The 26,820-nt window shown below is 50.5% G+C and overlaps 1 protein-coding gene across 1 annotated transcript; it reads left to right on the top strand.

The window, feature by feature from the left end:
* Positions 1 to 242: 242 nt before the first annotated feature.
* Positions 243 to 19,967, top strand: CDX1 (caudal type homeobox 1). Its single transcript, XM_004384897.1, has 3 exons — positions 243 to 765; positions 18,435 to 18,580; positions 19,704 to 19,967. The coding sequence occupies exons 1-3, from the start codon at positions 321 to 323 to the stop codon at positions 19,908 to 19,910; spliced, it is 798 nt and encodes a 265-aa protein (XP_004384954.1). The 5' UTR covers positions 243 to 320; the 3' UTR covers positions 19,911 to 19,967.
* The last annotated feature ends 6,853 nt before the right edge of the window (positions 19,968 to 26,820 follow it).

Here is a 26,820-nt window from a genome sequence, read left to right as displayed (position 1 = left end):
TGGCCCAGGACGCACCCTCGCGCCCCGCACCCTCTCCAGGCCCCGGCGCATCCACCTCCCGCTTAGGGCGGCAATTTGTCTCCTTTTGAACCCCACGCCCCCGACGGGTTTCCCCCTTTGATTCGCGGCCTGGAGGCTTCACCCCGCTTTGAAATGCAAACCGGCCTCGGCTGGGGCCGCAGCCCGCCCGGAGCTATAAAAGGTCTGGGTGGGGCGGGCACGGCGGCAGGGCCGGCGAGTTCAGGTGAGCGGTTGCTCGTCGGGGCGGCCGGCGGCGGCGGCTCTGAGGCCCAGCATGCGCGGGGGGCCCCGCAGCCACCATGTACGTGGGCTATGTGCTGGACAAGGATTCTCCCGTGTACCCTGGCCCCGCCAGGCCCGCGACTCTTGGCCTGGGCCCACAAGCTTATGGGCCCCCGCCGCCGCCCTCTGCGCCCCCGCAGTACCCCGACTTCACTGGCTACTCTCACGTGGAGCCGGGCCCCGGGCCCCCTACGGCCTGGAGCGCAGCCTTCCCTGCACCCAAGGACGACTGGGCCGCTGCCTATGGCCCGGGCCCAGCGGCCTCCTCCGCCAGCCCAGCCCCGCTGGCATTCGGGCCCCCTCCGGACTTTAGCCCGGTGCCCGCACCGCCTGGGCCCGGCCCGGGCCTCCTGGCGCAGCCCCTCGGCGTTCCGGGCGCACCGTCCTCGCCCGGAGCGCAAAGGCGGACACCCTACGAATGGATGCGGCGCAGCGTGGCGGCCGGAGGCGGCGGTGGCAGCGGTAAGGACCCCTCTCTCGCCCTGCGCCTCCAGACGGTTCCTCTGGGCACCGGCAGGTGCTGGGGCGCGGCTCTGGCCTCCTGTTGTCTGACCTCTGCCCTGGCCTTGTTTCGGTTCTGGGAAGTGTGCCCCACCACCACCACCACCACGCTTTACCTAGGGGGCTGTTCTCTCACCTTCCTCCTTCCCCAGGCCGACTCTCCCCTTTCAGAATCCCAGCTTGAGGGAACCTTAGTAAGCACAATCCAACCCTCTTTCTTATCGATAGAGAAACTGAGGCCTGCGAAGTGAAGACATGCGTTTTGTGGTTGCGTGGTAGAGCAGTAACTAGAATGCAAACTCCCAGATTTTCATTCCAGAGTTCTTTTAGCAACACTGGCTCTGGTCTTCTTTATCCCTTTCTTCTACTTCTTGTCCCAGCCCCAAGCAAAGGCTGCAGACCTGCCCCAGAAGGGATGAGCCACTGACTATGTGAATATGGGCAGGTCGCTTTCCTTTCCAGGTCTCAGTCTCCGCATCTGTACAGTGAAGAGATTGATGGGTCATATCCTGTGGGCTCAAAAAGAGCAGTCTGGTTAGGTTGGGGGGCCCTACCTTACCTCCCCAGGGTCCTCCCTGAACTCTTGACCCTGGGGGAGGGGAAAGCAGGAGCAGTTGGGAAGGTGGCTACTGTTTGGCTCCTAAGCCTGTGAACCTCCTGCCCCCAGGCAGGCCTCTGATCCACCCTCTTCAAAGGCAGAGGAGGGGGCAAGACAAAAGCCAGCTTTAATGAGGGATGGCTTGACCTTCTTTATGGACCCCCCCCTTTGTCATGTAACAGGCTGCGCTTTGGCTCACTAGTGACTCCTGTTGGCCGGAGAGTGAACATGATACCCTATTGTCCCAATCATGTGCGGCCTGTCCTGACAAAGGCCACCTGGCCTTAGGGGTGGGAAGCTGGCCTGCCCACCCTTTGATGTCCAGCCCCTCCTCCCCTTCCCCCAACTGGGAGTGAGCCTGGGATTTGCTCCACCTCTTCTCTCTCTTCATCCCCCCTATTTCCCCCATACACACCCAGCCCACCCCAGGGGGAGATGCTGGGGAGGGGTTGACCAGTAGCTACAAGTTCTGGCTGTAATTACCTGCCCTTCTTGGAAGTCACGGGGACACAGAACCTCCTATTTCCTGCAGGCCTCAGGGAACTGGGGTTTATGCTCTAGCTCTGCCATTCACTTCTGTGACCTTGGCTAAATAATACCAACTAATGTTTATGGAGGAGTCCCTGGGTGGCTCAAAGGGTTAAGCACTCGACTACCAGCTGAAAGGTTGGCGGTTTGAGCCCACATAGAGGCACCTTGGAAGATGGGCCTGGCGATCTGCTTCCGAAAGGCTACAGCCTTGAAAACCCTAGGGAGTAGTTCTACTCTGCACACATGGGGTCTCCATGAGTTGGAATCAAGTCGGTGGCAACCAACAGCAGTAACAATGTTTATGGAACACTTGCCAATGGACCGGGCCCTGGCCTAAGATCTTGCTTGTGTTAACTCGTTTAGCTCTTGTAACAACCCACTTAGTAGGTACTATTGTCATCTCCATTTTTAAGATGAAGAAACAATAGCACGGAGATATTAGATAATGCCCAAAACCATATAACCGGTAAATGGTAGACTGGAATTTGAACCCAGGCAGACAGACCACAGAGCCTGTGCTATAATCCTGTATACAATGACTTCTCTTAAATCAGTCATCTTTTCTGGGTTTCAGTTTTACCATCTGTGAAATGAGAGGGAAGGGAAGTTGTGCCGTGGTTTGTACCCTTGTTTGGGTTATAAAGAAAGGAGCCCTGGTGGCACAGTGGTTTAGCACTCGGCTGCTAACCAAAAGGTTAGAAGTTAGAGGTTCAAACCCATCAGTCGCTCTACTTCCCTAAAGATTAAAGATTCCAAACCCGTTGCCATTGAGTCGATTCTGACTCATAGCAACCATACAGGACAGAGTAGAACTGCCCCATTCAAACTGGTGACCTTTTAGTTAGCAGCCAAGCGCTTAACCACTGTGCCACCAGAGCTCCTCCGTAAAGATTACAGTCTTAGAAACCCTATGGGGCAGTTCTGCTCTGTTGTCTAGGGTTATTGTGAGTCAGAATCGACTCGACAGCAGTGGGTTTGGTTTAGTGGGTTTGGTTTGGGGTTACAAAATGATCCTTTTGCAAAATCTGATGGAAAATATGAATCTCCCTAGGAAAAAGATGTTGTTTAATCGGATGGACAATTTCAGGGCTTTTGGAGACCCCCCAGAAGCTGTATCAATGAACGTTGGGTTAAGAATACTGCATTAGATTACATGAGAGGAGGTGTCTGGCGGCACTGACCCTCAGGATCCTGCAGTTCTGTGTCTGGGAGACCCTGGAGAAGGAAGCTCGCTTTTCCTGCTCCTTGATTCCAGTTGCTGCTTCCTGCTCTTAGATGGATGGGGAGGTTCTCCACGGATGAGGACTTCGAGAGAGACCATTACCGCATGAGGGGGAAAGGACGGGCCAGTGGGAGTTAGAGGGCTGGCATGAGCCCTAGGGAAGCTTCTAGGTTGTGTGATTGCTCTCTCTGGGCGCAAGAGCTGCTGAGCTAGCTCAGTCTCTGGTCTTGAAAGTCATTTGTAAACTGTTGTCCCCAGGCAGATAGGGGGCCTGTGACTGACTCTACACAAAGGCAAAAGCATTTCCCCCTTTATTCCCAGAGAGTAGAGGGAAGGGTCATGGGAGGTTTAGGGGCTCTGGAGGCTCCAGGAAAGGAATTGCCTGAGCAGCTGGATTAGATCAGTTCTGCGGAGGACGTAGGAGCCTTGGCTTTCTTGAAGCCAGTAGCTCTGCCTGTCTGCTTCGGGCATCTGATTGTAGCCAGTGCTCCTGAGGTGGGGGCAGAATTAGGATGGAGTTGCAGACCTTCCCTGGGAGAAGAGGCCAAGGCCCTCGCCTCCTTGGCCTAGGTTTCCCCACCTGGGCAATGAAGCACAGGTCTCCGAGTCATTTCCCTTGTAATTCTATTGTCTGGGTTGTCTGGGACAACAGAGGAAAGGTCAGTGCCTGCCCCTCACCCCATCACTGACTACCAGGTCTTACGTCTTCAGCCTGCTATCCTTCTTGGCCAGCCCCTTCTTCCCCTGTTGCTGAGCCTCCAGCATTCTAGAATTTCTAAACTGGACAGCTAGAGACAAATCACACAGACGGGGAAAACAAGGCCCAGAGACTGTAAGGAATGTTCCAGTTCCACACAAGTGGAGGCTGAGCTAGGATAGATGTCAGATGAGTTGGTTTAAAATTTTCCAACAGTTTCCATCATACTCAAGACAAAACCCATACTCCTTCCTGTACAGCATGTGGCCCCTGCCTGCCTCCATGACCTCCCTCGGGCCACTCTCCCCTTGGCCATGAAGCTCCAACCTTCTTTCACTGCCTCAGACTTGCCAAGTCCTACTTCAGCTGTTGTGCATATCTGGTCCCTCTTTCTGGGAAGCTCTTCTCCCCGATTCTTTGCAAGCCTGGCTCCTTCTCTCCCTTCAGGTTTTAGCTTAACGGTCATCTCCTCAGAGAGGCCCTCCATGATTTCTCTAATTAGGCTCACTCTATTTAAAAAAAAAAGTTGTCATCAAGTCGATACCAACTCATGGTGACCCCAAGTGTTTCAGGGTAGAATTGTGCTCTATACACTGTGCTCCATAGGGTTTTCAATGGCCAATTTTTCAGAAGTAGATTGCCAGGCCTTTCTTCTAAGGTTCCTCTGGGTGGGTTCGAACCATCAACCTTCTGGTTAGTAGCTGTAACGGAGTGCTTAACCGTTTGTGCCACCCAGAAACCCATCATGATCTTTGCCCTGTTGCCTTCAGAGCATTAATACCAGTTTCAATTTACTCACTTACATGTGTGTTGGTCCATTGTCTGCTCCCCACCCATCCACCAAGGTAAACTCGCATGAGATTATTTACCCACCATCCCTAGCACCCAGCTCCGTGCCTGGCTCTTAGTAAGTGCTCAAAAAATTTTGTTGAATGAGTGAGTGGGGAAGTGTGAGGGGCAGTAAGACAACTCTGGGAGAAGAGGGGAGGGGTGGGATCTCAGCTTTGACAGGTTTCTGAGGTCCTGGCTATGGGATTGGAACATGTGACTGTCCTGCCTGCCCCCTCCCCGCTCGGACGGTACTCCAGACTCACCTGGGGAGCTGGAGTAGCTGAGGCCCGTGACTAAGTCTCCCTCTTTATTCTAAGGTGGGGGTGGTGAAATTGGGGAAGATGAGCAACAGGCTGTTGGGCTTCAATCTATAAACAAAATATTAATCAATTCCCAATGATTAATATCACTTGACTGTGGCTGGGATCAGAAATGACTACAAGCAGTTCTATTTCTTTTTTTTTTTAATCTTCACTCGTTGCATCTATAAATATCAGCATTTTCATTAGGAGAGTTATAAATCATGTTTCTGTCAGAGGCAGCCGCTAATTCCTTGTGAATAAACAGTGCTTAACTGGTTAATGGCCTATGAGGTGGCTGAGATCCCACACACAAGGGAGATGTTCACTGAGGTGATGAAACTGTTGCAACAGGGTTTAGATCTTCATCCAGATCCTTCAGCTTTCAGATGGGTAAACTGAGGCCTACAAAGAGGATGAGTTCTTCCCTCCCTGCCACATTTCAAGCTCTCTCCCTTGGCCTACTGCCACAGCTACCAACCTCTCACCTTCAGCTTCTCTCTGCTGTTCCATCTGTCTTCTAAACCATTGCCAAATTTGCCTTCTCAAGGCACATCTCCTGCTCAAGAGCATTCGATGGCTCCCAATTGCCATAAAAGAAAATCCAGCCTCATTAATCTGGCATTCGGACCCTTCCCAAGATCTGGCCCCAACCTACTGTTGCAGCCACCACCTACCATCTGTTTTTCCCTCAAGAACGGGTCTTCGTTCTGTCCTTCTCATTATGCCTTGCATACAATAGGAGTGCATGATAAGGCTAACAACTGTGGTGTTTGCTGAGTCCCTACCATGTGCCAGGCATTGTGCCAAAGAGCTTTGCATGCTTGATCTCACTTAAGCCTCATAACAACTCTAAGAGGTGTGTAAGGATCTATTATTAGGCTCATTTTACAGATAATGTTAATGAGGCTCAGAGAGGGTAACGTGGCTTGCCCAAGCTCACACAGCTAGGATGTGGCAGCACAGGGTTCAAACTCTACAGCCGATCAGGCATCTGTCAAATACAGCAACACACTCAGGAACAGGAGCCTGAGACCTCCCTCCTCATGAGCATTCCCGCCCAGGTGGTGAAAAAGGAGGCCAGTCAGGGATGGGCTATGAGAGGCTGTGGGGGGTTGTGGGGGCCGGGCTGTTTAAAACTGATTCTCCAGGCAGAAGCCATGTTTGACACTTTGTCTCTCAGATGTAGCTGGGAAGAGGAATGACCCAGTTAGGAGGTAGTAGAAGGCTATTTTGGTTGGGTCCCCCCCCCCCAACTTTGGCAGATAGTGCTGCTTAGAGCTTGGGGAGTAATTCTGAAGGTCCAAAATGGCTTTGATAGCAGCTCAGTCTGGCTTGTCAGTAGGAAGTTATCTTAATGGGCTGGCTTCTCAAGTTTATGTCCTAGAACTACTGGGATTTGCAAACAACATATTTATATCTGGAGTCAGGTTCATTATCATGTTAACACGCTAAACTCTTCCCACCCCCGCCACGCTCACCGCTTAAGCTTATAGGGGACACTCCAGCATCGACAGAGAGGAAGCAGGCGGTAGTGAAAGGTGAGGTTGCTGCTCCTGGCTCAACACCCTCCATGACTTCCTGGTTGCTCTTGAGGCAAATCTAAACCCCTCACCCCAGCGCTCAAGGCCCTGCTGACCTGTCCCACCTCATCTGGTGCGTCTCTCATTTGTTCATTCATTCATTCAGGCAGTAATATTCTCTGAGGGTCTTTTCTGTGTCAAATGCTCTTCTAGATGCTGGAGATACAGCCTGGACAAGGCAGTTGGGATCCACCCTTAGGGAGCTGAGACTCTGCCCCTCTCTGGTGTTCTCCCTGCCTTTGGGCCTTTGCACATGCTGTTCTTTCTTCCAGAATATTCTCCCCCATTCTTGATATGGAAACCTCCTCAACCTTTGGATCTTGGCTTAAATGTCACCTCTTCCAGGAGGCTTCTTCAAAGTTAAGTAAAGAATGGTTTCTCCTCCCCACTACCCCACTTAGTCTAGCTCCTGGTTTGCTTTCCTTTATACAACTAATGACAATTTGTAATGATCTCATTTGATGGTTTATTTTTAATCTGCCCCCTCCAAGTAAAAGGGGGAATGAACTATTTAACAAATAAGTACTGAGTGTCTACCATGGTAATAATAATAATATGAACTAACATCCACTGAGTACTCCTCATGGGCACTGCATTTTTTCAAAGGCAGGTATTTCTGATCCCAGGAGAGCACATTTCTCCATTTGATTGGTAGCTGGGACTAAGGCTGTAGGCACAGTGGAGAAGGACAGAGGATGTCCTTTAGAAGTTGAGCTGACCAGACCAATGGATCGGATGTGGGAAATAAGAAAGAGATGCCTCAGAGGGGCTGCCTAGGCTGTTGGTCTGAATGGCTGGAATATGGAAGGTGCTGCTTACCAAGATGAGGAAGATGAGGAAGCAGCAGGTATGTGTCATATATTCAGCAAAGAGTCACCAAGTATTCGCTGTGTGTCAGGCACCGTGGTAGGCAATGGGTGAGCAAAATGGCACAGTACTTACCCTTAAGGAGCCAAGGCCTGAGGGAGAGTATTTGCCAAGGTCACAAATGTGAGACTTCAGGACGCACACCTGTAGAGGATTAAGCAGGGACTTCACTTCCAGACTCGAAGAGGATGGCCAGCGTGGGGCAGAGGCCTGGACACTCCACCAGGAAACAACTCAAAGAAGCTTCAAGTTGTTCAGCATGGGAGAAAATGAAGGGGATGCGATCATTGTCTGCAGGTCTTGGAAGAATTGTCCTGGGCCAAGGGAGCAGGTTTATTTTGAGTGCCCCTATGGGAAAACCTAGCAGGAATATCAGTGGGTGGCAGATGCAAGAATGGCTGCTTTGGAGATAAGCAAGCACAGTCTGGTTAGGTATGCTATGCAGGTGTGGGCATCTGGCCCTCAGTAGGAGTTCTGTCCAATAGAACTTTCTGTGATGGTGGAAATACTCCATATCTGTGCTGTCTACTATGGAAGCCACTATCTACATGTGGCTATTGAGTACTTGAAATATGACTAATATGACTGAGGAACTGAATTTTTAATATTATTTCATTTTAATTAATTTAAATAGTTACATGCGGCTGTTGTGGTTAGGTGCCGTCAAGTGTGTTCCGACTCATAGCGACCTTATGTACAACAGAAGGAAACACTGCCCGGTCCTGTGGCATCCTCACAATTGTTGTTATGCTTGCGCCCATTGTTGCAACCACTGTGTCAATCTATCTCGTTGAGGGTCTTCCTCTTTTTCACTGACATTCTACTTTACCAAGCACGAGGTCCTTCTCCAGGGACTGATCCTCCTGATAACATGTCCAAAGTATATGAGACGTAGTCTCACCATCCTTGCTTCTAAGGAGCATTCTGGGCTGTACTTCTTCCAAGACAGATTTGTTAGTTCTTTTGGCAGTTCATGGTATGTTCAGTATTCTTCACCAACACTATAATTCAAAGACGTCAATTCTTCTTCTGTCTACCTTGTTCATTGCCCAGCTTTCACAGGCATATGAGGTAATTGAAAACACCGTGGCCTGGGTCAGTTGCTACCTTAGTCTTCAAGGTAGCATCTTTGTTTTTTAACATTTTAAGGAGGTCTTTTGCAGCATATTTGCCCAATGCAATGCATTGTTAGATTTCTTGACTGCAGCTTCCATGGGCGTTGATTATAGAGAGAGGTAAAATTAAATCCTTGACAACTTCAATATTTTCTCTGTTTATCATGACGTTGCTTATTGGTCCAGTTGTGAGGATTTTTGTTTTCTTTATGTTGAGGTGTAATCCATACTGAAGGCTCTAGTCTTTGATCTTCATCAGTAAGTGCTTCAAGTCCTCTTCACTTTCAGCAAGCAAGATTGTATCATCTGCATAACGAGTCTTCCTCCAATCCTGATGCTCTGTTCTTCTTCATATAGTCCCAGCTTCTTAGATTATTTGCTCAGCATACAGATTGAGTAAGTATGGTGAAAAGATACAACCCTGATACATACCCTTCCTGACTTTAAACCACGAAATATCCCCTTGTTCTGTTTGAACAACTGCCTCTTGATCTATGTCCAGGTTCCTCATGAGCACCATTAAGTGTTTTGGAATTCCTATTCTTTGCAATGTTATCCATAATTTGTTATGATGTGCAGAGTCGGATGCCTTTGCGTAGTCAATAAAACACAGGTAAACATCTTTTATTACATGTGGCTGGGGCCTGTCATGTTGGACAGTGCAGGAAAATCCCTCTCAAGAGTTCCTAAAATTGTAACCCATTCCAGATGGGCTCCTTATTCTCCACTGAAGAGTTTCCATGTGCTCTTTTGGTTTCTTCGTCTCTGCAGTCATTTTGATCATCATGATATTCATGGTCATTAGTATCACGGCTAGCTTTTATTAATAATCACCTTGTGAAATAGATTATCATATCTATTTAATTATTTAATCTTCATAACAACTGTACATAGGAAGCATTCATGTCTTCATTTTATAGATGAATAGACTGAGATTCAAAGAGGTTCAGTGACCTGCCTGGGGTCACACTGCTAGCATGAGCCGTAGCTGGGCTGGGTTGGAGCCCTCGGGTCTATCTGTCCCAAGTCTCCATTCTCTTTGCTGATTCCCAAAGGTCAGACAGTTGACCTCGTTGGAGAAGACAGGGCAGGGAAGATGGCCCAGGAGGAGAAGGGTGCAGTGCTGACTGAGGACTGTGACTAGGAAGGAGGATGACGGTGGGGAGGAGAAGCTTGGCTAAGGCTGCAGGGCTCCTGCATGTAGCTGGCCTAGCCATTCCCCACTCCTCTCCCTCCCCTGTCAGCCTCATCTCTGCTCCAGGGCTTGAGTGAGGAACCAGGATAGAGCAGCCAGGGGCAGGGCCTAGGAAAGCGCCAAACCAGCCAGGTCAAGGCCCCAGTTGTGGGCCCAGCAGAGAGCCTCATGGCCCCAGGAGGGGCTCCGGCATCCGCCCATCATGGAGCTGGGGGGACTGCCACAGCAGAGGTCTCATCCCCTGGTGGTCTAGCTGAGGAACGTGTCCAGACTGGGATCACATGTCCAGCTGGTGACCGGACCAAATCACCCCACTCCCAGGCCAGTGTGTTCTTTTCCCTGTGGCTCCCCGTCAGGCTACATTCCTTCCTGTCCTATGGGATCCCTCCAACATCTGCATCCGCAAATAGCTCAGTTCTCCTTTTGATCTCTATAGCTCTTTGCCCTTTACAAATTGCTTTTACGTCCATTCTGATCCTCAGGGGGAAGGGAAGCCCAGAGAAGTTGAGTCACTCAGTAATCCTCCAGCTGAGGACGGCCAGGCTGGAGGACACCCCAGGCCTCTGCCTCTGGACAAGGTCTGGGAACTCAGCCGCTGTACCCCGGGCCTTTCTCAAATCTCAGCAGAGTTTAAAGCTGCTAGGATGAGGCCCCTCACAAGGAGCATTGCCATGCCGAGGCTGCCCCACTCCCTGCCACCTTTGCACCTCTCTGACATATGTCATCTGGATAACACCTTACTGATTTTATATTAAAGTTATTTGCATGCTTAACATATTTTGCAATTCTTTCTTCATCATCAAATGTACTTTAAAAATGCCTGCTATCCTTTTAATTAAGTACATGTCTCATCCCTTCCCCACTCCATTTTCTGTGTTTTCTTCTCTCTCACACAGCACGCCAGAACACAGGTCGTGCTCTCCGTTGGACAGATGGGGACACTGAGGCCCACAGCAGGGAACGGGCTGGCCAAGGTCCCACGAGGAGTTGGGGGCAGGCTGGGACAAGAATTCAAGACTTCCGGCTCTAAAGCCCAATGTTTTCCCCTGGGACGCTCCCTCGGTCTCAGCAGGCCCCAAAGAGAGGCACTGGCCAGAAGATACCCAGACTTCAGGGGTGCAGGAGGGGAAACCCGTCCTCTGGCGCCTCCCGAGTCCCTTCTGTCTTTCCCATCCCTTGTTTTGAGCCTGCAGCTACCCTCCACAAGTGACTAACAGCCTTTCTGCATCTGTTTTTTCATCGGGGAAAAGAGGGACTCAGAGGTAGAAATTTCTGACTATCCTATTCCCCTCCCACCTGGGCCCCTAAAGGCCCATAGCTGGCTCTTCTTTTGGCACCACAGACATGGTGAGCACCCCGTCTCTTCCTAGCCCACAGACGTAGGTCTCTGGGGCACTGGGCTGGAGGATGTTTGGGGCACACCCTCCCCATGGGCGCTGCCAGGGGTAGTCCTTAGAGAGGGTGCAGAACTGCACAGAACATCAAGTCCAGAGGGCCCTTGGAGCAGGTACCCCGACCCTCTCCCGGTGCACAAGGGGAAACTGAGGCCAAGAGAAGGGAGGAGCTATTCGAGGCTACAGAGCTGGCACTAGGACCTGCTCGTGCAAGCTGGGCGTTCAGCATGTCCTGGAAGGAGTTTAGGATGCAGTAGACCCTGGGATCAGACTGAGAATATGTATTTTTAACAAGCTTCTGCTTGTGTGTGAATGTGCGTGTACGTGTGAGTCTGTGTGTGTTGGAGAGGATTTTGATGCACAGCCGGTAGGGACTGACCACCCAGGGAGAGGTCAGGGAGAGTTTGGGGCTGGATTTATGTTCCAGGCACTGAGGACCAGAGCTGGCTCTTGTCATCCCCCAGGGCCACAAAGCCAGCAGGAAGAGGGCAAAGGAAGTGCTGACCCAGAGGCCATTTGTTTTTCCTGGAGCCACTGCCCCACCCTGGGGCAGGGGCCACATTCTGTCCTTGCCTGGCCCTGGCTGCATGGGAAGCCCTGCCCACTGCAGGCCACCATGGCCTGGGCCCCATCCTCCAGCTGGGCAGGCAGAGTCTAGACGCTCAGACGGGGAAATCAGTCATAGAATTCTTCAGCAACAATAACAAACACAATCAGAGATCAACAAACATTGGGAGCTTTAGGTTTCCAAGTTGGAAGGGGCCTTATAAATAAACGGTCTCGTCCAACACACCGCCCATTGCACAAATCGGTTTTCCGCATTCCTGCCAGATGGCCATCCTGCTACTATTGGGAATGAGTAACAGTTGCCCTTCTCTGCACACCTACTATGTGTCAGGTCCCCATCTCAAGTAATCCCCTGTACACCTGAGGGTTGGAGGTAATTAGACCTTGCACAGTGTGATAGGTTTTAGTACTGTTTCTGAGGTCGGGCAGACCTGTGTTCGAATCCTGTCTGCCAAACGTGTGAGCCTTTCTGAGCCTCGGTTCTCTCATCTGTAAAATAGGGAAAACAGTTGCACAACCTCATGGGTTGTTGAGAGATGTAAGCAAAGTGCCTGGCGAGTGCTAAGTGCTCAGGACACACTGGCCATTCTTATACTAACAATTAGCCCCATTTTACAGATAGCGAAAATGAGGCTCAGAGAGGTGAGATGGCTGTTGTAGGTTGCCCAGCCAGTGAGAAACTGCATTGCACAACCCCAGAGGTCAGGATTATCTGGAGAGCGATTCAAATGTCAAATTCCTGAGGCCCATTCCTGCTCCACCAAATCTGAGTTTCTGGGGCCAGAAATCTGTTCTTTTCAAAAGTTCTCCAGGCAGTTCTGAGGCTGCTGGTCAGGCATATGGAGCCATCAGCCTGAGGCTTCCAGGGCCTCTACCATGCACCCTTTAGGGGATAGGGATTTTGCTATCTCCCATGCAGCCCGAGCCGCGGGGGGATGGGCCATCCGTCATGTCCCCAAGCTGGAGCAGAGAGAAAGCCTCTTATTTGGGTGAGTTATCCAGAGCTTCCCCACCCGTGCTCACCTGTGAAGAGCTGGGGGGCTCCCCCTCCCTCCCACTTGATCATACTGGCATCTGGCCCAGAGGGTTACTTAATAGGTGGCTGGGAGTAGCCAGCCCCTCACCAGACAACTGTTACAGGAGCCTGGACTTCCCCCTTATCTCAGTGTCCCAGGGGCCTGTAAATCATTCATCCCAGGCCATCTCCCCGCCCCTTGGCTCTCACACACCTCCCTGCCCCCTGCCTCCCTAGCTCTAAACGAGGTACAGGTCCTCACAGGACGGGGGAGGGGAGGACTGCTTGGGGTGGTCGGTGTGCAGTTCTGGCCTGGAGCTGGCATTGGAGCCCAGGGCACCTGACAGTCATTGAAAATACAGTCATGCAAATATTAGGCTGGACTATAAAACATAAAATGATACTCATGAAGAGTGTGCTTCTTAGCTCAAGTAGATACATGAGACTAAATGGGCAGCTCCTGTCCGGAGGCGAGATGAGAAGGCAGAAAGGGACAGGAGCTGGTTGAATGGACGTGGGAAGTCGGGTGGAAAGGAGGAGTGTGCTGTCACAATATAGGGAGAGCAACTAGGGTCACATAACAATGTGTGTTTAAATTTTTGTATGAGAGACTAACTTGAGCTGTAAACTTCCACTTAAAGCACAGGAGAAAAAAAAGAAAATACAGTCATGTCTGCACATGGTAAAAATTTAAACATTGCAAAATCTTCCCTCTTACGTCTGGCCCTTCAGCCAGGGGCAGTGCCTATTAATGACCTGTGTATCCTTTCAGAGGAACTCTATGGGTGCACAAATGTGTGTGTCTGTGCATGTACAGGTATAAGCCCACCCCCCATTTTTATACAAAAAATAGTAACATCATTCGATATCTTCCTTTTCTTCACTTAACAATGTATCTTAGAAATTGCTCCCTCATGGAACCTATGGAACTTTATCATTTCTTTTTAATGACTGCATAATGCTTCTCTCCATGGATGTACCATAGCTCGTTTAACCAGTTCCCCTGCTGGTAGACCCTTAAATTGTTTTTGTTCTTGTTAGATGCCATCACATTGGTTCCAACTCATAGCCACGCTATGTACAGAACGAAACACTGCCCCGTCCAGAACCATCCTCACAATCGTTGCTATGTTTGAGCCCATTATTGCAGCCACTGTGTCAGTCCATCTCGTTGAGAGTCTTCCTCTTTTTCGCTGACATTCTACTTTACCAAGGATGATATCCTTCTCCAGATACTGATCCCGCCTGATAACATGTCCAAAGTACATGAGATGAAGTCTCATCATCCTTGCTTCTGAGGAGCATTCTGGCTGTACTTCTTCCAAGACAGATTTGTTTGTTCTTCTGGCAGTCCATGGTATAGTCAATATTCTTTGCCAACACCATAATTCAAAGGCGCCAATTCTTCTTTTATCTTCCTTATTCATTGTCGAACTTTCACATACATATGAGGCGATTGAAAACACCATGGCTTGGGTCAGGCATACCTTATTCCTTAAAGTGATATCTTTGCTTTTTAACGCTTTAAAGAGGTCTTTTGCAGCAGATTTGCCCAGTGCAATGCATTGTTTGATTTCTTGACTGCTGCTTCCGTGGGCGTTGATTGTGGATCCAAGTAAAACGAAATCCTTGACAACTTCAGTCTTTTCTCTATTTATCATGATGTTGCTTTTTGGTCTAGTTGTGAGGATTTTTGTTTTCTTTATGTTGAGGTGTAATCCATACTGAAGGCTGTGGTCTTTGATCTTCATCAATAAGTGCCTCAAGTCCTCTTCACTTTCAGCAAGGAAGAGTGTGTCATCTGCATATCACAGGTTGTTAATGAGTCTTCCTCCAATCCTAATGCTGTGTTCTCCTTCATATAGTCCAGCTTCTTGGATTATTTGCTCAGCATAGAGAGTGAGTAAGTATGGTGAAAGAATACATTGGTTTTAGTTTTCTGCTATTACAAACAGCTGTAGCTTTGGGCATTTATCTGTGGGTTTAATGCCCTGGAAATGGTATTAATGGGTCAAAGGGTATTGCATCTTACATGAGGCTAGAGAGCACCAAGGTGGGCCCCATGGAGGATGCTCCAGTCATCACTCCTGGCCAGCATGTGGGATTCCCTGGTTCCAGGGCCACACAGTGTGACATCAAGCATTATGTTCTTTGGCAGAGTCATTTTCTTAGCAATAAAACTGTGTACTTTAAGCAGCTCCCCTAGAAAGAAGTTGGCCAGTGAAGTCCTAAACCACTAGCTCCTCCCAGTGGCCCAGAGAGGGTGATGGGGCCTCCTCTAAACTGGCCGCCGTGCAGGACAGAGAGTAACAATTGTGTAGCTAAAGCCCTACTCCCGTCTAGTCCCCCCCAGTCCACTGTGGGAAGAACCCAGGCCAGAGGTCAGGAGACCTGGGTGCTAGTTCGTACCATCATCAGGCAGATGGCCCTTAGCCAGTGCCTCTTTCTGAGCCTTACTTCCCTATCTATGAAATGGCTGTAATGGGCCCTGCACTCACTCATCAGAAAGGATGGGGTGAAAGCTGGGTGCCTGAGGGAGAGGGTGTCCCCATATCACTGGTTATTACCTCTCAGGCTGAGGTTTTGGTGGGCAGGGAGCCTCATCCCTTGCCTCAGGCCCATAGGGTGGCTATGAGTCTCCTGGGCATTTTAAAGGACGCCTGCCTGCCCCCGCCCAGCCTGGCCCTCAGGGGCCTGCCTTCCCCAGCCTGGCCCTCAGGGGCCTGCCTTCCCCATGGCTGGCCCCTCCCTTCCCAGAAGTAGAAGTCTCGCAGGGAGTGGGAGGGGGGCCTGCTATTTGAACTTCTGTCGCCAGCACTTAGTGAGGGCTCCATGGTGGGCTCCGTGGGCCCTATACCTGATGTGGGGAAGACGTGTGCACTGGAAGAGAGAGTAAGAGCTTTAGACCAGGTGACAGAACTGCCTGGGGCTTCAGTGACCCAGACTGTACAGGGAGGTTGGAATAAATGGACTCACACCGCCAGTTAGCACTGAGTCACTCCAACTCATGGCAACCCCATGTGTGTCAGAGTAGAACTACGCTCCATAGGGTTTCCAATGGCTGATTTTTTTGGAAGTAGATCGCCATGCCTTTCTTGTGAGTCATCTCTGGGTGGACTTGAACCTCCAACCTTTCAGTTAGCAGCTGAATATGTTAACTGTTTGCATTACCCAGGGACTCCAATGGACTCAATAGCCAACTTTTATTTGGACCTCAGACTACCATATAACCTTACTGAACTACAGTTTCTTCACTTGTAAACTGGGAGGAGACTAAACTGCCATGATTCCTTATGGCCTCAGCCCAGTAACCCAGTGGGGCTGTGGATTCAGAGCTCTGCTGGGATCCACTGATGGTGGCATTAGGCAGAACTGTTTTCGAGCCGACATTGAATTTTCTAGGCCAAGGAGGGACCCTGTCTGTAGTCAAGGCCTCTGCAGCCACTCCCTTGGCTCATGCTTGGGGCTCAGCCTGGCCAAGGGCCAAAGCTGTCCCGTGCTGCATCGGGCAGCCGGACTGAGGTCAGTGGTGTGGATGAGTCCAGTTTGGTTCCGCCGCTCTGGCAGGAAACCCAGGGAGAAGCAGCCCAGGAACATCTGCTGTCTCCTGTTATCCACAAAACCATTTGGCTCATGGGGAGCCCAGTGGTGGTTCTGCCAAACTGCGTGGGCTTGGTAGAGGGGGCAGGAGATGGGATGGGGGAGTTAGTGCTGGGGTGCTGAGGGACAGGGGCCAGAGCTGTGACCCTGGGAGGTGGCGGCCAGGCTGTGGTGAGGGTACTTTGATGGAGTGGGAGGGGGGGTCAGTGGTTATTCAGAGACCCGCCCTGCCTTGGGATGCGTGTGGATCTGGAAGTGCTTGCGTATGCCTCCTATTTATAGCCACATGCTCAGCATCTTACAAAGGAAACTGGGTTTAGCCAGGCCCCCACACCAGCGAGGCCAAGCATGACTCTTAATATTCTCTCCAGACTGACCTCTGATCCCAGCCCCAAAGAGAGCCCTGATATTAACCCTAGATGGTCCTCAAACCCAGCTTTTGCCTCAGGCTGAGCCTCACCTAGAAGCCGTTCCTCCGCCTCTCTCCTGGGTTGTTGCAGGTCTTCCTTTGCTTCCCCTTCCTTTCCTCAGTCTGTTCTCCACGCTGCAGCCATTCATATGGAAACCTAAGTCAGACCTCATCTTTCTTCTGCAACAGCACCCATCCCAGTCAGACTGAAAACCAACAAGGCCCTGTGGCCTCGTCTCCTCCTCCCTACCCCTTGCTCACACCCCCCAGCCTCCTCAGTGGTCCTCAGACAAGCAGACATGCTCTGTCCTCAGGACCTTTGCACTTGCTGTTCTCGCTGCCTGGAGCTCTCTTTCCCTCCCAGGTCTCTTTATGGCTCTTTCCCTCACCCCCTTTAGATCTTTGCTCAAATGTCCCCTTCCCAGTAAGGCTGTCACTGACTATTTGAAATCACAAGCCCTCCAGTCTAAACTCCCAGTGCTCCTTCCCCGCTTTCTTTTTCTCTGAAATATTTATCATCAGTATCATCAGTGAACATACCAAATGTTTTCCACATTTACTTTGTTTTTGTCTGTCCCCTTCCACTAAAGCCTAAGCGTCAAGAGGGCAAGGAGTTTATTTTGCTCCTGCTGTACCGCAGTGACTGGCTCAGTAAATATCTGTGGAGTGAGCTGAGTCACTCTGTGCCTCCCTTGTTCCCATGGGGCACAGATGGGAGTGTGGATGGCAGGGAGTGGGTGCAGCCCCAGCTCAGGGCCTGGTATTTGGGACCAGGGCCTCTTGCAGTTCCTGACAGGTCCTGGGGGCCTACCAGCGACCCCAGTCCTTTCTGTCTGGCTTTGGGGCCAGCAGCTGCCAGCCATTCCACAGGAACTAAGGAGGCTGCACCCCAGGACAGTGCCTGCAGTGGCTTTTCCCTGCTCTCCTTCTCATGCACACAGAAGGAACAGCTGTCATCTCACTGGTCTGACTCCACCCTTGCCTGCCTGCTGTTTCCTCCATGTCACTGGTATTCGATCCCCAGGTCTGAGAACTCCCGCATCAGAGCTACCTAGGGAGCTTGTTGGAGTCCCTGGGTGGTGCAGACAGTTAACTTGCTCAGCTGCTAACTGAAGGGTTGGAGGTTCGAGTCCACAACATGGAAAGGCCTAGTGATCTGCTTCCAAAAAATCATCCATTGAAAACCCTATGGAGCACAGTTCTGCTCTGACACGCATGGGGCGCCATGAGTCAGAATCGACTTGATGGCAGCTGGTTGGGGAGCTTGTTAAAATGCAGATTCCAGGCTCCATCTCCAGACTGTATCCTTAAAATAGTCAGGGGTGCCCTGGAGGAAGTCCATGGCACAGCTGCCTCTGGGAAGCGCTGGTTTAAAGCTGATGGAGCTGGCTATCAGCGTAGGGTAGGGCTCTGGGTCAGTGGGGTGAAGCAAATTGCTGTGTAACCCTGAGCAAGTTGCTTCCCCCTCTGAGCCTCAGTGCCTCCTTCCATAAATGGGTGTGAGAGCAGTACTTACCTCACAGGTTGTGAGTCTCCAAGCCTGAGCCTGGGGGAGTGATTGTGAGGGCTGGGGCGTACGTCCCTCCCCACCTTGGGGTCCTCCTTCAGAGGTGCCTGCATTGCTCTTCCTCCTGGGGGTCCTGCCTGGGCCTTTTGCAGGGTCCCCCTTCTGCTCATCTCCCCTCCTGGCCCCCCTCTTCTTCTCAGGTAAGACCCGGACCAAGGACAAGTACCGCGTGGTTTACACTGACCACCAGCGCCTGGAGCTGGAGAAGGAGTTCCATTACAGCCATTACATCACCATCCGGCGGAAATCAGAGCTAGCTGCCAATCTGGGACTCACTGAGCGGCAGGTGTGTGGGTCCTCCCATTGCAGCCACAGGAGCAGTGGGGGAGTTTGTTCTCCAGGCTGCCAGACTGATCAGGGAGCTTAGTCAAGGGGGAGGACAGAGAGGTTGAGCCTCCTGGCCATGGTCATACAGCACAGCAGAAACCTAGCTGCTGCCACCCCCCACTCAACCCAGCCCCTGCCCCCCAAATAGGAGCAGATTATCCAGTAAGCAAGGTAAGCACAGGCTTCCTTGTGCTTACTTACTAATCTGTAGTGAACAATTTCACATTTTTTTCACCACATCAAAGATTCTGCTTCTAGGTATGGCTGGCATCTGTCTCTCTCCCAACCCCACAGCACCTTCTTACAAAAACAAAGCCTCTTTTCAAATTTACAATCCCTGACAGGGACGGATGACTCAGTAAACAAGGTAAGCACGGGCTTACTTGTGCTTACTTACTAATCTGTAGCGAACAATCTCACGTGGGTTTCACTTTGATGTGGCATGGTGAAACCCATGTGAAATTGTTCGCTACAGATTAGTAAGTAAGCCCATGCTTACCTTGTTTATTGGATAATCTGCCCCTGCCCCCAAACAGGGGAATAAGGGGATCTGAGTAGCTATAGGCTACCAAGATCAAACCAAACCCATTGCTGTCGAGAGGATTCCGATTCATAGCGACCCTATGGGACAGAGTAGAACTGCCCCATGGGGTTTCCAAGGAGTGGCTGGTGGACTCAAACTGCCGACCTTTTGGTTTGTAGCCTGAGCTCTTAACCACTGCACCACCAGGGCTCAAGCTATAGGCTACAGCAGGCTGTAATCAGTGCTATAAGAGGTAAGTGCTGATTAAATCTAGAGGAGGTAGCAGTCATAGGGAGAGCAGGGAAGGCTTCCTGGAGGAGGAGGTGTTAGAACATGGCTTGGAAGATGGGGAGGAAGAAGGTTACAGAGAAGGGTAGAGGGTAGGGGAGCAGAGAAAGCAGAGTCTAGAGTGAGGAGAGTGTGTTCAGCATCCCTGAGGTCTGGGTGACTGGAGGGAGGCCTCAAATATCACATGGAGAAATATGAGTCTCAGCCATCTTCCCTCTTTTCCCCTTTCACTGACACTCTATCTCCCCCTCCCTGCTCTCTGATCCCACAGGTGAAAATCTGGTTCCAAAACCGGAGGGCAAAGGAGCGCAAAGTAAACAAGAAGAAGCAGCAGCAGCAGCCCCCACAGCCACCACCGCCCACCCTCGAAGTCACCCCCACCCCAGCCGGGCCGCCCCTAGGGGGCCTGTGCTCCAGCTCTGCCAGCCTCCTGGGTACCTCGTCCCCAATACCTGTCAAGGAGGAGTATCTGCCATAGCCCTGCCCAGCCTCACAGGCCTGGGGACCTGGGCACTCATTGCTGGAACTGTGACTCTGGCTGCAGGCCCAAGAGGTCTGGTCTGAGTCCCAGCCCAGCCACTGATCTTTCGGGTGATTTTGGACCAGTCACCCACCCAGCCTCTGCATCCCCTGGCCTATCTGTGCAGTGAGCCTGTGGATAAGGAGCTCTTCTAGGCCCTGGGTTCTAGGCCTCGGGGGGATAAGGGAGCCCAGGGAGGGAGTCTGTCTCCTGGGGAGCAGCTCAAGCCCCAAGGGGCTGGTCTCAAGGCCCCAGACCCCATTTCATGCTCCATTGGTTCAAGGAGTAGGGTGGGTGGCCATGCTAGGAAGCAAACAGACCCTGAAGAAGGGGGATGGGGCTGAGAGAAGATGAAATGCTTGCAGACCTGACCTGAGGGAGGAGAAGTGTGGTCAGCTGGCACATGCCTCTTCCTCCACCCACCCGCATGGTGACATGCCCTGAACCCTTTCCAGGTGGGTGCTAAGCACAAAGCCCGCAGGAATGGACCTGAGGAGGAGGCCCTGATTGCCCCTCCTCTGGGCTGCAGAACCATCTCCCCTCCCTCCCATTCTCAATGGGGCCTCCAGGTAGGGAAGGAGGATCCTGGAGGGGGAGAAAGGGACAGAGTCCACCCCGCCAGGTGTCTGCCACCCCACCAGGCTGGCCATCAGGGCCCAGGCTCAGGGACCCCGGAGAACTTTTTCTGGACCAAGCAGAGCTCACAGCCAGACAAATGTTGTACATAGAGTGGAATCGCTCGGGTGCAGCTCCAAGAATAAATTGTTTTTCCTCTTTTAAAAAAATGTATAAAAATCATTATACATAGCATTAAAGAAAAATTTTAAAGAAGAATAAATCCTCCTCACCCTTCCCTAAGAACTGCTTATTCCCTTCCAGTCTGGGTAGGCCTACAACAAGGTCGTCTTAAAGTGCATTTTTAAGATCAAAACGGGACATTGTTAGAGTAAGTTTATGAGACTGAAAAATTCTGAGTTCATTTTGTAAGTGGAATCATCAAACTCAGTATATCAGTCCTTTGAATTTTTCAAATACCTTCAGTTCAGGGTTTTCTTTCAACAGATAATACCCACTGGGCACCCCCATGTGCCAGGCATGGCTGGGCCTGGGAAACACAGTCCTTGGCCCCCCGAAGTTCCCAGTCCGATTGGGAGATGGCCCTGTACATAGATGATGGTTCTGCTGTAATAGGATAAGGGCCAAGCAGAGCATCAGAGGAGGACAGGGAGGGCTCCTAGCTTATCCTGGGGGTCTGGAGGCTTCTTGGAGGAGGTGATGCTTGAACTAGGCCCTAGAGGACTAATGAGCCCTGGTCTGGCCAAGAGGGGAAGAAAGATTAAAAAATATGAGCAATATGAACTTAAGCGATAATTTCTTTCAAAGTCCTGGGGGAAACTGCTGCCCTCAACTCCTTTTCAGAGATGTCTGCACCCTGGGCCCTCCTCTCCCTAGAGGGCTCCTGTGCCAGCTGCCTGCCCCTCTGTTTACTGTTCTGGGAGGTGGCCAGGCCATAAAAAGTGTGCAGCCTGCCTGCCATTGCCCTTTGCTCTTGGGATATGTGATGACAACTCATGAGGTGGATCCAGTCCTGGCACAAGCCAGCGCAGTGCTTCTCTCTCTCCTCCTACTGGTGGCCATGAGGCACCCATGGCTTCTCCTTCACTAAGGCATGGGAACCAGTTGATACCAGAGGAAGGGACTGGGGTGCCAAGAGCAGAGGGGGAAGGGTTGGTGGAAGGGTGTCTGACTGAGTGACTATAGTTTTTCAATCTTCAGAAACATTTGCTGTGTGACCCTGGGTTAATTGCTTCCCCTCTCTGGGCCTCCATTTACCCATCTGTGAAGCTAGGGAGTCTGTCTGCCAAAAAGAAATGGTCTGGTCAAGTAAGTTTGGGAAGCCCTGCAGATTCAACTCTACTGGGAGTGTCACAGTGCTACATTAACACATCAAAGACTGACAAGTCTCTCTGCAAAGAAACTCCTGGAATTTTCTTTAATCCAGCTCTCCCCACACTTCTCTATCCAGGAGTGCCTACTAATATCTACTAGCATCCAACTGAACTCCACCCACTCCAAGATGCTCTGAGCTGGAGGACTGTACCTTTGGATGACTCAGTGTTTAGTAGGAGGTTTTGTTGTCAGATGGCTTGGGTTTCTACTTCCAAGCTGTGAGACTTTAGGCAAGTTATTTAGCCCCTCTGAGCCTCAGTCTCATTTGCAAAATGGAAATAAAATACTCTGAGTTGTGTTCAGATCTGAGTTGTGTTCAGCACAGGGTCTGGCACATAGTGTTTGTGTTTTACCCACCTGCTTACGGGGCTATTGCATCTTAGTGTGACATGCTGGCAGGCCCAACTGATGTTCTAACTACTCCCCACCCCCAAGGCTAGGACAGATGGTGGCGGCGGAGATCTGAGGCAGGACTAGCCTGTCTCCAGCCACAGGCAGACCTTCACCTGGCAGGTCAGTGGCCAGGCCTGGAAGTGAGTGGCAGCTGCTGCCCACATGGGAGGTCATGGGGCTGGGTGGGGCTACAGGTTACTTTGGTGATCACCAGTCAATTGCAGTTTGAGCTCTGTGAAAAAGGAAACTACCTAAGAGAACTTCCAAACAGCGTAATGGACTGCCTTGTGAGGCAGTGAGTTCCCAGTCACCCAGAGAGTTGTACCAGAGGCTAGGGTATTATGATGGCTCAGGAAAGGAACCCCTCAGGTCCCATCAGACCCGGCAGCTACCTGAGTGCTAAGAGGTGTTCCAGTCCTCCTATCAGGAATGGCCAATTCATTGCATATAGCAATTTTATTCTTTCCCCTCCTCTTGCCCATAAACATGGTAGAACCAGATAGGAGACAAAGGTGAGGATAAAGGAGAGGCCTCCATTATTTGAGTCCCAATACAGTACAGCTAGTATTCCCTGGGCACCAGCTGGGTGCAGGCCCCACCCTGGTGCTGGAGATGGGAGGTGCAGAGAAAAATCAGATCTGGCCTGGCCATGGCCCTAGCAAAGCAGAAGCTGCACGTAAGCCCTATATTTTGCATATAATTTCAGGTTCCAGAGATGGCTGAAACTCCACTTTGAGAACCCATGGAAGATCCAACCCCATCAGTGCCAAGGGTTTGCTATGGACCAAGGAGAGCAGGCAACATACCAACTCTGGGGAAGGGCTCAGGGTCAAGAGTGGAGCGGTCTCACAGAGTGTGTGTGTGTGTGTGTGTGGGTGGGTGTGGGTGTGGGTGTGGGTGTGGGTGTAGGTGGGTGTGGACTGGGCTGTGATGGACGAGGATGGGAGGACTGTGGAGCTCGAGGAAACCAGCATTCATGGCATGGGTGGCTGAGTTGCTCAGAGAGCGGGATGCAGAACTGGAGTACAGCTTGGATGGGAGAGGCCTTGGACAGGGCGGCTCTGGAGGGTAATCCCATTCCAGCAAGGTTGCTCCAGAAGCGCTTTTTCTGAATCACACCAGAGGGACTAGCAGTCTGGAACCTCATTTTTCACAGTCACCACTTGCTGGTGTAGCAAAACACATGCTCCACGGTGATAAAATCTGAGCGTTTAAGCAAATTAAAAATGTTTATTTATATGCATTTAAAAATATCTCCCTGTATAATTAAACAAAGTACATTTTCATCTAACACTTCCTTTAAATTAGCATGCATCTCCATTTCACTCCTGGTCTGATGTGAGACCAGAAGAAACAGAGAGAAGGGGGGAAGGGAGATTGAGTGTGTACCGGTTTGGATTACTAAGAGGTTATTTTGCCAAGTAGTACCCCAATTCCTTCTGGGATGGGGGAGAGGGGACGATGTGGCAGAGATTGTCGAACGTGCTTGGTGACCGAACTCATGGCCAGTTGTGGGATTCTAAAATTGGGGCTTCAATGTGTAGATTGATTTATGTGGACAATGTGCTGTGATGAGTAGGTTCTAGAACATTTTGGAGTTTCGTTTGTTTTATGGAAGTGCAGATTTTACCAACGAGGGCTGTGGTGATGGGGGAGAGGGCCGCAGAAAGGTCTGATCTAGACAGCATAGCTGGGTGGACTCAGGCTCCTGGATTCCAGGCCAGACCCTGCCTCTTTTTTTTTTTTTTTTTTTAAATAATTTACTTTTTGTTGTTGAGAGTATACACAGCAGAACACACACCAATTCAACAATTTCTACATGTACAATTCAGTGACATTAATTACATTCTTTGAGTTGTACAACCATTCTCACATTCTTTTTCTGAGTTGTTCCTCCTCTATTAACATAAACTTACTGTCCTCTAAGGTTGCTGTCAATCTTTCCAGTTGCTGTTGTCAATTTCATCCCATATAGATGATCTTAAAGGAGCACAATGCTCAAGGCAGACATTCTTTAACAGGTAAGCTAAACTATTGTTTGGTTTTAAGAAGACTTCAGGGGATATTTTTGGTTTAATGTTTAAAGATTCTCTGGGCAGTAACTTTGGGGGTTCAGTCAGCCTCCATGGCTCCAGAAAGTCTGGATTCCATGAGCATATGAGAATCCATTCTACATTTTCCCCCTTTTGATCAGGATTCTTATATAGAATCTTTGATCACCCTGGGTCTTCTTCACTGAGTGATTTTGCAAGTCCCACCCTCCTCCTTTGGGCCTCGGTTTCCCCATCTGAAAGACAAAGGCCTGGACCCATTTACACCTCACAGCCCCAGTGACTGCCACTTATGCTCAGTGGTCATTGCATGATGTGTTCACTCAAGGAAGGCTGAAAGCCCAGCCCTGCTCCCCCAGCCCCAGGGTTGGGCTCCCCCAGGACTGGGTCTTCGAGGTAGAGAAAGCAGGTGCTACTGGGACGGGACCATAAAGAGGTTGCTCTGGCTCCTGGGGCAACTACCTCACCCTACCCCCCCCCGTTCCTGTGGTTCTCTATGCCTTCCAAAGAGTTTATTAAAGCCCAAGTGTTGTTGCGGGGAGTGGTTTGAAGGGCTGCCACCCCTCCTGTAAGCGATGTGATGACAGATCCTGTGGCAGCCCTGGGGGAGGGGTGGGATGGGTATTTAGGAACCCCAGCTTCTGTGTCTCCCCAGGCATGGCCCATAGCCCTCCTGGCTTCAGCACAGAGATTCAGTGCTCTATATGACCTTGGGCACATGACTTCACTCCTGAGCCAGTTTCCTCATGTGTAAAATGGAGATGCTCATACTTGTCCTCCTGGGCTGCAGGAAAGAACTAAAAACTCCATATTGCATGTAAAAGGCCATCACAATGCACAAAGTAGGACTCAGTAAAAGCTCCTTCCCTTCCTAGCTCCCAAACCTTGGCAGAGGAGTCCCTCTGGGGCCAGGCTTAAAGGGAGGAGCAACTGTATGGAACCTCGGGGGGAGAGATGAGCATGGAACATAGCCAGGCCCTTTACCCCAGCTTTTGATTTAAACCCTCACCACCTCCTTGCAAGCTCCAAGGAGAACCCAGGGACTGAGACGCAGCAGCCCCTCATCCTCACCTCCTCCCAAAGGCCTCATCATGTCCCCTGATGGTATGGTGGCTATCTTAGGCTGGGTTCTCTAGAGAAGCAAAACCAGTACAGTGTATAAATATATATATAGAGAGATTTATGTCAAGGAAATGGCTCCCGCGGTTGTAGAGGCTGGAACGTCCCAAGTACATGGGTCAGGATAGAGGCTTCTCCTGATTCACATAGCCACAGGGGCTGGCAAACCCAAGACCAGCAGGTCAGAGAGCAGGGCTCTTGCTCACAGGGTGCAAAGATCAAAACAAATCCCAAGATGAGCAAGCAAGACCACAGATAAGCTGCTGGCTCAAGTCCCAAGAACCTGGACAAACAGGAGCCAGCTGTAGGATCCAGCATGAGCAAAAGCCCGTGAACTTGCTGAATGTCTACTTATATTTGAAGCAGGCCACACACCCAAGGAAACTCCCTTTCAACTGATTGGCTACTCACGGCAGATCCCATCATGGAGGTGATCACATATCAAATCTCATCATGGAAATTATCACAACATCATACAATTGCCAAACCACTGAGAATCATGACCCAGCCAAGCTGACACACAATCTTAACCATCACAGTGACCATATGATTTAATCTCTAGATTGGGACTGTCTTAGGCTGGGTTCTCTAGAGAAGCAAAACCAGTAAAGTGTATAAATATACATAGAGAGAAATTTATATCAAACAAACAGCTCACGCGATTGTAGAGGCTGGGACGTCCAAGTCCGTGGATTAGGATACAGGCTTTTTCCCGATTCACGTAGCCGCAAGGGCTGGCTAACCCAAGATCAGCAGGTTGGAAAGCAGGACTCTGCTCACAGGCTGTGAAGATCGATGAATCCCAGGATTGGTAGATAAGCTGGTAGCTCAAGTCCCAAGAACTGGAGGCCAGACAAACAGGAGGCAGCTGCAGGATCCAGAGTGAGCAAAAAGCCAGAACATCTGCTTATATTTGGATGCAGGCCACACCCCTAAGGAAATTCCCTTGCAACTGATTGGCTACTCACAGCAAACTCAGTCATGGGAGTGATCACATATAAACACTGAGAATCATGGCCCAGCTAGGTTGACACACAATCTTAACCATCATAGTTCACCCCTTGTCAAGTTAGCACATGTACACATCTCCTTAAACCATACACAGTCTCTGCATAAAGACAATTATAAAGTCATACTTGCCCCTAACATGATACAACTAACATGTGTACAATCGAAAATGCACTTGCCCTATTTACATCTTATATTTTATAAGTGAAGGAAACAAAAATATTTGATGCACACACACAAAGCAGAAATACTCATAACAATTAGAGTCCCTGTTTCTGCAACTGGTCATGTGGCTGTAACTGGTATTTAGAACTACCTTCTTCCACCACCCATTCTGTATTCCCTTT

This window comes from Trichechus manatus, unplaced genomic scaffold (genome assembly GCF_000243295.1).
Source record: "Trichechus manatus latirostris isolate Lorelei unplaced genomic scaffold, TriManLat1.0 scaffold00130, whole genome shotgun sequence".
Taxonomy (NCBI): Eukaryota; Metazoa; Chordata; class Mammalia; order Sirenia; family Trichechidae; genus Trichechus; species Trichechus manatus.
Note: the sequence above shows the minus strand (reverse complement) of the source record. Positions and strands in the feature narration are given on the sequence as shown.

What these genes read in the sequence shown, in the direction of transcription:
- CDX1 (XM_004384897.1), top strand. Translation starts at nt 321, where the DNA reads ATGTACGTGGGCTATGTGCTGGACAAGGATTCTCCCGTGTACCCTGGC. An exon ending in CGGAGGCGGCGGTGGCAGCG is followed by an intron (nt 766 to 18,434) that starts GTAAGGACCCCT and finishes TCTTCTTCTCAG; the next exon opens with GTAAGACCCGGACCAAGGAC. An exon ending in TGGGACTCACTGAGCGGCAG is followed by an intron (nt 18,581 to 19,703) that starts GTGTGTGGGTCC and finishes CTGATCCCACAG; the next exon opens with GTGAAAATCTGGTTCCAAAA.